The 9,817-nt window shown below is 45.2% G+C and overlaps 1 protein-coding gene across 2 annotated transcripts in view; it reads right to left on the reverse strand.

The window, feature by feature from the left end:
• Positions 1-6,809, reverse strand: part of SLC35F4 (solute carrier family 35 member F4) — a 63,509-nt gene extending 56,700 nt beyond the window's left edge. For both annotated transcript variants that reach the window (XM_014579619.4, XM_089778310.1), the window contains exon 1: positions 6,651-6,809. In XM_014579619.4, the coding sequence (XP_014435105.2) occupies positions 6,651-6,726 (76 nt within the window). In that variant the 5' untranslated portion in view covers positions 6,727-6,809. The remainder of the gene's footprint in view (positions 1-6,650) is intronic.
• Between the last annotated feature and the right edge of the window lie 3,008 nt (positions 6,810-9,817).

A 9,817-nucleotide genomic window follows, 5' to 3' on the forward strand; every position in this document is an offset into this window, starting at 1 on the left:
AGAACGTCCAGGGGAGCTGCTCCCCACTGGGATGACTAGGCTAGCAGAACCCTGACCACTAGGCCAGCTGGTCAACTGACCATTCTGCCCTCCCCCACACACAAAACACACACACAAAGAGACAATTTAGGATTAAAATTGACAATAGGGCTTAAGCTCAGGCTTAACTTCAAAGGCCCACTTGGGATGTTTGCCTGACTTTTGACCTAAACATACAAATCGAAGGGTGGGATCAGGGCTGCAGACAGAATTGCTGGGAACCTGAGTAATGTGGGAGGGACGGGGGGAAGGAGTGGGGCTGTGGCAGCAAGGGAGGCACGGAGAGTCATGTGCCCTCCACACACACTGTGGGGGAGAGAGGTAAGGGGACATCCTGTCCATTGGACGGTTTATATAAGAACGGTCGTACTGGGTCAGCCCAAAGGTCTATCCAGCCCAGTACCCTGTCTGCCGACAGTGGCCAGTACCAGGTGCCCCAGACAGAGTGAATCAAACAGGTAATGATCAAGCTCTCTCTCTCCTGTCATCCATCTCCACCCTCTGACAAACAGAGGCTAGGGACACCGTTCCTTACCCAGACTGGCTAATAGCCATTTATGGACTTAACCTCCATGAATTTATCTAGTTCTCTTTTAAAGCCTGGTATAGTCCTAGCCTTCACAATCTCCTCAGGCAAGAAGTTCCACAGATTGATTGCGCTGTGTGAAGAAGAACTTCCTTTTATTTGTTTTAAACCTGCTGCCCATTAGTTTCATTTGGTGGCCCCTAGTTCTTATATTATGGGAACATATGGTTTGGAGCAACCATCCTGAGTCCCTCACCTTGCGGGGGGGGGGGGGGCCTACATAGCCCAGCGCAGTCTGGGCTATGGGGGAAGGGCTGGCAGTAGGGGCCAGGCCAGCCCCCCACCCCAGGCAGCACAAAGAGGATCAATCTGGCCTCAGCCTGTTCTACTCCCTCAGCTCCCGGCCACGTCACTCAAAGACGGGGACTTGCCGGAGGGGTGGAACCGCCTCCCAATACCCACTGGCAGTGGGATGTGGAGCAACATGGCTGGGAGCTAGTAGAGTGAAGCGGGCCGGGGCCAGGTCGCTCCATTTCCCCTTGCTGCTGCTGGTGAATGCAGGTGAGGGCGACCCCTGCTGCCAGCACCAGGCCCCCGCTGCTCCCCTGTCACTCGGGGGGAGGAAATTTGGGGGAAGAGGTGGAGTGGGGGAGGGGTGGCACTGGAGCTTGGCCGGGTGCTTGGGGGTAGGGGTGGAGTGGGGTGGAGTAGGCCTGGGGTTAAGGATGGCATGAAGAGGAGTCACACGGGGAGGGGCAGTCACATGGTCGATGCCCCTTTATGTTCCTCCCCAGCAGTCGCTTCTGCCTTGGGGGCTAGCCTGCCCCAGCCAGCCCTTCAGCGCGGCCTGTCCTGTCCCAGCCAGGGCTTTAGGAGTGATTTAAAGGGCCCAGAGTCACCTCAGCAGTGGCATCTGGGCACCCTTTTAAATGACCAGGCCCCAGGCCAGCTGCCCTTCCCTCCCCATCGGCAGCCCTGGGCGAGATAAATGAATTATTCTTATCTTCACTTTACAGACAGAGCCGTGAGGCATGGAGTGGCCAATCCATTACTTCTCAGCACCTCGTAAAATGCACAAGCAGCGTTATGAGACCAGCAGAAATACACGAAATGCTTTCTTCGTATTTCTTTCCCACAGACACACAGGGAGGCACAACCGGCTGTGCCGACTGAATGGGTAGCTCTAGCACCACCCTACATTCAACCAAATGTATCGTCACGGAAACGTGCTCTTTCCTGGAAGCACAAATGTGTTATGGAGATGGACTGATTTCAGCTACAAGGTTTCCGAGGTCCAGGGTGGTCATTTCCGGGGATGGGAAGAAGACACCAGAACTGAATACTTGCTGGTTTTGCTCCAGGAAGGGACATTTGTATATGGTTTTATAAAAACATTCAAAATGGTTGTTTTCATGTCACCCGGGAACAAAAACATTCAAAGCCCTGAAAGGTGTCCCGAATAGAAACAAGTAGTCTATTCAATTCAAAAAATGTGTGAAAAGCTCCTTAAGAGCCACCTGGCGACCCTTTTGAAATGTAATGGCGACCGATATTTGGGTCCCGACCCATAGGTTGGGAAACCCTGCCTTAGAGTCTAGACCGTAGCCAGCACCTTTCTGTCCATCTTTGTGGCTGCTTTGCTTCCCTCCATGCTGACCCGTATAGGAGAACATCATTAAGATGATTCATGTGGAACACCATAAGAACATAACACAAGAACATAAGAACATAAGAACGGCCGTACTGGGTCAGACCAAAGGTCCATCTAGCCCAGTATCCTGTCTACCAACAGTGGCCAGCACCAGGTGCCCCAGAGAGGGTGGACCGAAGACAATGATCAAGCGATTTGTCTCCTGCCATCCCTCTCCAGCCTCTGACAAACAGAGGCCAAGGACACCATTTTATCCCCTGGCTAATAGCCTTTTATGGACCTAACCTCCATGAATTTATCCAGCTTCTCTTTAAACTCTATTATAGTCCTAGCCTTCACAGCCTCCTCTGGCAAGGAGTTCCACAGGTTGACAACACGCTGTGTGAAGAAGAACTTCCTTTTATTAGTTTTAAACCTGCTACCCATTAATTTCATTTGGTGTCCTCTAGTTCTTCTATTATGGGAACTAATAAATAACTTTTCTTTATCAGCCCTCTCCACACCACTCATGATTTTATAGACCTCTATCATATCTGCATCCCAAGGCTTTCACATCACAGAGGACGTCCAGGAGAAATTTCAGACTGTCCAGTGGCAAGAATGTCCCTGCATCCTATGAGTGGAGGGTTTTTAAGAGTTTTTTGGAGGGTTTTCTGTCACTGGGGAGTCCCATGTCAAAAGACAGTCTCAGACAACTCTGCTGTTGTTAGAAGACTACTCCTAACAGAGTTTTCCATCATTTGTACCAGACTTTCTTGTCATGTAGGGATTGATAAAATAGGAAAAGTCCCTCTGCTATGTCTTTGCTCAGACTTTGGGAAAGGAGGGACATAATACAAGTCAGGATTTGGGGTGAGACTGGGTATTGTTCAGATTTGATTATGATGTCTGGTTAGCTCTTGCTCAGGAAAGATTTTGGACGTAAAAATACAGACACTCTAATCTCTATTTAGCCACAAGAGATACAACACCATCAGCCACAATCCCTTACCCAGTGTCTCACCACTCAGAGAACAACTCAGCCTCCCTGCTAATTCAGTCCTTGGCCTCTACTCAAACGCCTGGTAAGTTTTCAAAAACTGCTGCCAGTTAGGGATGCAAGCGACTAGGCAACTAGTGATGTGACTAGTCGCTTCCCCATCCCTTGCTGCCTCTATGAGAGAGAGTCAGCAAGAAGGGGGGAGCAGGAGCCAGTGCTGGGGGGAAGCTGGTTTAAAAGCCCCAAGTGGGTTCTTGTACATTTCAAAGGCTCAGGTGCTGCAAGAAGAGCGGAACCAGTCCACTGCTGTCCCCGCGCTCCCTGCTGGGCGTCTGCTCTTGAGCCCGGCAGGGCTCTTGCTACAGTTCAAAGGCAGAAGTGCCCTTTATGACTAATCAAATACTCGGTGGAAATCCCATCGACTATTCGATTAGTTAATTAATCTAAATTTAACATCCCTACTGCCAGTTGCTATTTAACAGGTGAACGTCTATCCTTAGAAATTGGAGAGAGACGGGCAAGTCTCTTGGCAGGACATTGCTGATTCATACATGGTAAGTCATAACTAAGCAGGTTTTCTGACGATGTCATGACTTCTCAAATGAGTATGACCAGTCTGAGTCTGGGATTTTGCAGAGGAGCCTAAGGGAGTCAGGCAACCAGAATTCATTCATTTGAAATCAGCTGCCTATCCTCTGGAAGAATCTGTGGAACATCCAGCTAGAATCTTTGCAGACCTGGCTGCACATATTTGCATTTAATATATGAACTAGCAGCAGCTGTGGTTTTTGTTCTGCTTTGCTAGTTTCATCTGTTGGACAAATGTTTCCATCCTTGGCCTGTCTGAAATGATACATTTTGCATCCAGCCACTTCCTCCCATGCCACAGCCTTTTATTCTTGTTTACACAGCAGGGTTTTCTTTTTCAGTGTGGAAGTGCGCCAGTGTAACCTCAAGTGGACTACAGACATTCCTGTCTTCCATGGGATGGATGAGGCGAAGAACAGCCCCTGGATCTGGTATTCTTTACAGTGTTTTGACTACGGCAATCTTTAAAGATCTATCTTTTATTGTAGACTTTGTGAGCGCTTTCAGGCAGGGATTTTTTTTGTTCTGTGATTGTATAGCCCCTAACATCCTGGGTCATGGCTGGTGCTCCTAGATGCTACCACATTTCCAATAACAACAACAACAAAAAACAGCTGGGGTATGTCTAGACTGCATCCCTCTGACGGCAGAGAGATGCAGATTAGGCAGGTCGACATTGCAAATGAGGCAGGGATTTAAATATCCCGTGCCTAATGTGCATAAAAATGGTCGCCGTGTTTTGCTGACTCAGCACTTTGTCAGCAAAAAGCGGCAGTCTAGAGGGGGATCTGTCAAGAAAGAAAATCTTTTTCGACAGATCCCTTATGCCTCCTGCAAGTAGGTTTACAGGATCTGCCAAAAAAGGCTTTCTTTCTCAACAGATCCCCCTCTAGACTGCCGCTTTTTGCGGACAAAGTGCTGAGTTGGCACAATGCGGCAGCCATTTTTATGCAAATTAAGCACGGGATATTTCAATCCTTGCCTCATTTGCAGTGTCGACCTGCCTAATCTGCATCCCTCTGCCGACAGAGGGATGCAGTCTAGACATACCCCAGCTGACCAATGGTCTGACCAAGTGTGGCTGTTATTATGAGTTTTGTAACTGGTAAAACTATCCTATAAATACTCCAACTTAAAACTCAGTTGAATTATTATAATTTGAATACTGCTTCTTCAAAAAGCAAAACACTTACCAGAATCTGAATACATGAATTAAGGGAATGCCTTCATTATGGGATGGTTTGATCACTAGTATAGATGCAATAAATCAATCACCAAGTGGTCTCCCGTTGACTCTAGTACGCTATCAAAATGAAAGTGGAATTGATGGGAGAGTGTTAGCTGTCAACTTACTGCGGGAAGCAGACCTAAGTATGTCAACTTTAACTATGTTATTCATGTAGCTGAAGTTGTGTAACTTCGGTGGCCTGTCAACAAAGCCTTAACAGTGAGGACTTCTTTATATCAGGTGCCACAAGACCATAGAGACGGTCAACATAAGAAGTCAACTCTAGCTTTGCTTTTGGGTTTTTTAAAAACTTTTATCAGAAAAGAAACAAATTTAACTAGACTAGATGCAAAAATAGCATGCCAATATTAATTTTGCACATCACACATATTCCAAAGTTAGCATGCAATAGACTATTTGTAAAATAGTTGCTCTTGTATAGGAAACTAGTCCCACCTGAAATTTAGTGGGTCAAATCCTCTTAAGAACTTTAAGCCACACTGCTGTCATGCTTCTGTCGATAGGCACTATACAGTATTTTTTTTAAATTCCATAACTTTCTTTTCACCATGAACAAAGTACGGAATTTAACATATACAATGCAAAGTAATAATATTTCCATTGCTAGCAGGAGCCACAAAAATCAAACCAAAGATAAAATGTATCTTACACCACCACAAAAAGATCATCCGTAACAGCATACCATAAAGAGTAAATTTAAAATGCAGTTCTGCCTCCATCAGCTACTTTTTAAAGAACACCTCTGCTCCTTGAGATATTTGAAATTCAAATGTGGTAAACTTGAAAGAAAGTAAAGTTGGGATACCTATGGGCATACAGTCAAATAAAATGAACCCTGAACTTGAGTCATAGTAAAGACTTCTTCAAATCTTTCTTCCTTCTCTTTGATTTATACCCAGAAATATAAATATTTTCCAAGCTTTTTATCTATATCACCAGCTAATGTACAGCAAATATCTGTAATGCCTAAGCAATAACTGTGACGTGAGGTTAGTCAGCACTCATCAGGGAATGCAAATGAGCATTCCTGCTGCACTTTACATTAGGTTGTCATCTCAATTCAACAACATAGGAAACATCCCCCCCAGCTCTCATTGCTATTCTGTAACGTGTATTATACAGTTGTTCCCATCCACTACTGTTCTAAGAAATAAGGAGAAGGAACTAGCAGAAAGGAACTATTACTGTCTCTTCTATCTTAAGTTAAGAGGCAGCCAGCACTGGAAGTTAGTACCACACATTACAATGTTTAAAACGCAGTGCTAGATCTCAAGCCTGGTATATAAATAATATGGACAACTGGAGAAGCTAGCACAGAGCTAAATTTTGTACCTTTTCCTCAAGTGAAAACAAAGGCAAACCAACTTTCTCAGTTATCCCTCATTTTAATATTAGTTCTCCACCCAAAATTGTTCCCATACCAGTTGCATATTGAAAATCTAGACATTTTTGACTGCACTCATTTTAAAAGAAAAAAATGAAATAAAGTGAGAGAAATATTTAAAAGCTTCAGTTACTTTTTAAAAACACATAGAGACATACAAGCTGGAAAAGAACAAGAGTAGCATGTCAACTAATTGCATCCCCAAGGGTAGATATGAATTAAAAGAGCATTTACCATCCGGTATTGCTGAATTTAATTCAGAGACACTGTAAGATGCTAAAGGTGCCACTCTCGCTGAATGTTTCTTCATCCTTTAAAATTGTTCGCGTAAGCCGTGCACTCACTTCGTCTTTAGCCTCTGCATTGCTTTTGCTCCCCAGTTCAATAGTAAGCACTCGGCTATGGCTGGAATGTAGCGTTCTGGAGATGCTGCAGCAGGCTATGAGTACTGATTTGCTGTTTCCCTGGGAAACCATTTGCAACACATTCAAACAATGCTTGACCTCTGCTAACACTTTTATTTTGTTCCATTGTTAAGCGCAGCAGTTAAAATATAAATATATTAGCTAATGCTCTTTTCAACTTTAAAGTGCTGCAACCCCTTTTGGATTAAAGCCATAGTTTCACATATAATCTCTTCTCTCTGTTCAGGCATCAGACAGGAGCTTTCTCGGTAACAATTGCAAGGGAGTTCTGCAGTACACGTTTCTGATCCTCTTATTGTGACAATATCTTATAATTAAATTAATTGTGTTTAATAAGCGTTGAATAATGTGTCTCCTAAAGGACACTAAAATCACAGCAGCCCAGGACAACAGAACATATAGTATCTATCTATCCATCTGCTAGCTAACCTTTATACTGTAGGCATCTTTCTAGTATTTTAGGGCTTTACAAAAAATCATTAGTCTCAATATAGATAGATAGTCCATACTTGGTCTACATTCTTCCATGCTTCCCCTGAGGCAGCTCCTATACCTCCTCCTGTTTTTCAGTGTGCTTTGTATTGTAGCTGTGGAAAAGTTTAGTCTTTCTACATATGTACAGTAGTGTCCCTTCATATCTTGCCAACTTTCTTAGGCCAGATCTACACTAAAGGAGAAGGTTGAATTAAGATACGCAACTGCAGCTATGTTAATTACATAGCTGGAGTCGACTTACTTTAATTCGAGTTTCCCTGCCATCCCCATAGCGGGAGGTCAACAGGATCAAAGGCTCCTATGGGCTTCTCTTACTCCTTGCAGGAACACCAGTGGCCAATAGGGGCACCTCTGAGTTTGATTTAGCTTTACTAGACCTGCTAAATCAAACTCTGGAAGATTGATCTGGAAACCACTGATCTTCCCCATAGTAAAGACATGGCCATAGATAACAGAGTGGCTGGCTCTGCCATCTTTGGTATCATAAGCTTTCATGGGCACAGCCATCTACCATGTTTTGTTAGTCTTTAAGGTGCTGCTAGGCTATTTGTTGTTTTTTAAGTTTTTCCAGTTACACACCAACTTGGCTACCTCTCTGAAGCTTCTGCCATCTTTGCTCATTTGAACAGTACCACAGAACTCCATGGGGCTACTTGGCTCAGTCAAGTACTATTTAACATCTACCTAGATTCATGCTGTGCCCATCACCGTGGCTTCAAGGGTGCCTTGGCAGGGGTGCCAGAATCTGGCTCTAAACAAATATTTGCAAGTGGGTATCACCAGTATTTTTAATAGATTCAGAAATTCTATGTCCCTGATCTAACTGCCTGCATAAGACAAGCCTGAGAACAGCCCCAAAATAAATTCCTGTTTGAACTAGACTGCATCTTTACAAAGACATATTTTAAAGTATTCAAGATACTTCCTGTCACAACCATAGCAGCATGCAAAGGAATGCTGCAGGCAGGCAAGTTACTCTGCTGACCTGTCTTGGGCAAAGCTGGAAATAGTCTAAGGGCCACCACTAATCACAGCCCCATGCACGTGTGGCTTTGGTAACAGCCTAACACAGGAGCTCTCGACCGAGGGTTTACAACCTACAGTAGGTCACAACCACCTTACTTTTACTACCTACACAGGAGGAGGGCCCAGGACTGTCAAGGAATGAAAGAGTTCAGAATCACTGACCTAGCCGGTCACATTTGAAGCTTCCTAGGGAAGGCAGCTTCTCAGAATCACCAAGCTGATTTGGGCACTTGACAAGTTACTCAGTCCAGGTGTAAAATGGCTAGCCTGGTTCTGCCCCCACTTCCTCATGCACTTCCCCCACACTCAATGGGTGCTGCAGAGGAGCAGCCAGGGACAGGAGTGGGTGCAGGGTACCCGACCACCCCACGGGGTTCTTGGCCAGCTCTAGGTGAGGTAAGAGCACCGAGGCGAGTTCCAACCTGGACTCTGGAGCATGGTGGAAGAGGGCCCTAGGGTCCTTCTCCCCAGTCCACTCTTGAGTTCCCCTGGTCAAATGCAGTGGGCTTGGGGTGGAGGGCAAGAATTGTTCCCTCTATGCATCACTGCTAAGGAGGAGCTGGAATGAGCAGAGGGCAGACACAGCAGCATGACCAGAGAGTGAGCTCTGCACCCGGCACAGAGAGGGCTGAACACACCTGGGGAACCACGCTACCCCGTCCTAATGAGTTTCACATTTCTGCTTGGAAGGGGGCTGATGTGAAAGACTATTTTAAAAAGAGACATTCCTGGAAGTATTTGAGACCCTCGTGGCTGGATGAAACCTGGCCCAGTCTCTGCCTTTCCCTTTCTATTCTCCACAGCTGAACACCCTACACTTCCCTGCTTGTATGGGGTCTGGCCCCACTCCCAGAACCGGTTCTACTGGAGTACTTGCTAGGGGCATCGTATCTCCAGAACCCTTCTGTCTCCAACATGCACAACCTGGCCTCTACTGTGTTCACATCTTTTCCGCAACTATTTACACTGCAGCATCCTATGTGAAGATGCTCACTTCTTAACGATTGCCTGTAGCTAATGGATTTTCAGTGCTGTGTGGAAACCAGTGTTCTGAAGTTAAAATTTACAGTAGATTCCCCCCCCCACCCCCAAAAGTCCAAAGAGACAGCAGCCTTCATGATGGACTAATCGCATTTCAAAAATACAGCCTGTTATGCAAACATTTAACCATCCACTAATAAACTTCTAGTCATTCTATATTTGCATAATATAAATACAGCATGGAGATTGGTTTAGGAAAACAGTTTCTGCAAACAGGAGTTTATAATGGAATCATTAACAAGCCTTAGCTATAGCAACACTGCCTGAGGTTCGTGTGACAAGCATACTGCTATTTCAAGCATTTCAAGCCATCGCTTCCAAACAAGAGCAATATATTAACACCCGATAGTGGCCAATGATACAAGCCCTTGCAAATGAAATTGAGGAAAATCAGCTGTAAGTCAATTTACCAAA

This window comes from Pelodiscus sinensis, chromosome 5 (genome assembly GCF_052426305.1).
Source record: "Pelodiscus sinensis isolate ZL-2025 chromosome 5, ASM5242630v1, whole genome shotgun sequence".
Classification (NCBI taxonomy): Eukaryota; Metazoa; Chordata; order Testudines; family Trionychidae; genus Pelodiscus; species Pelodiscus sinensis.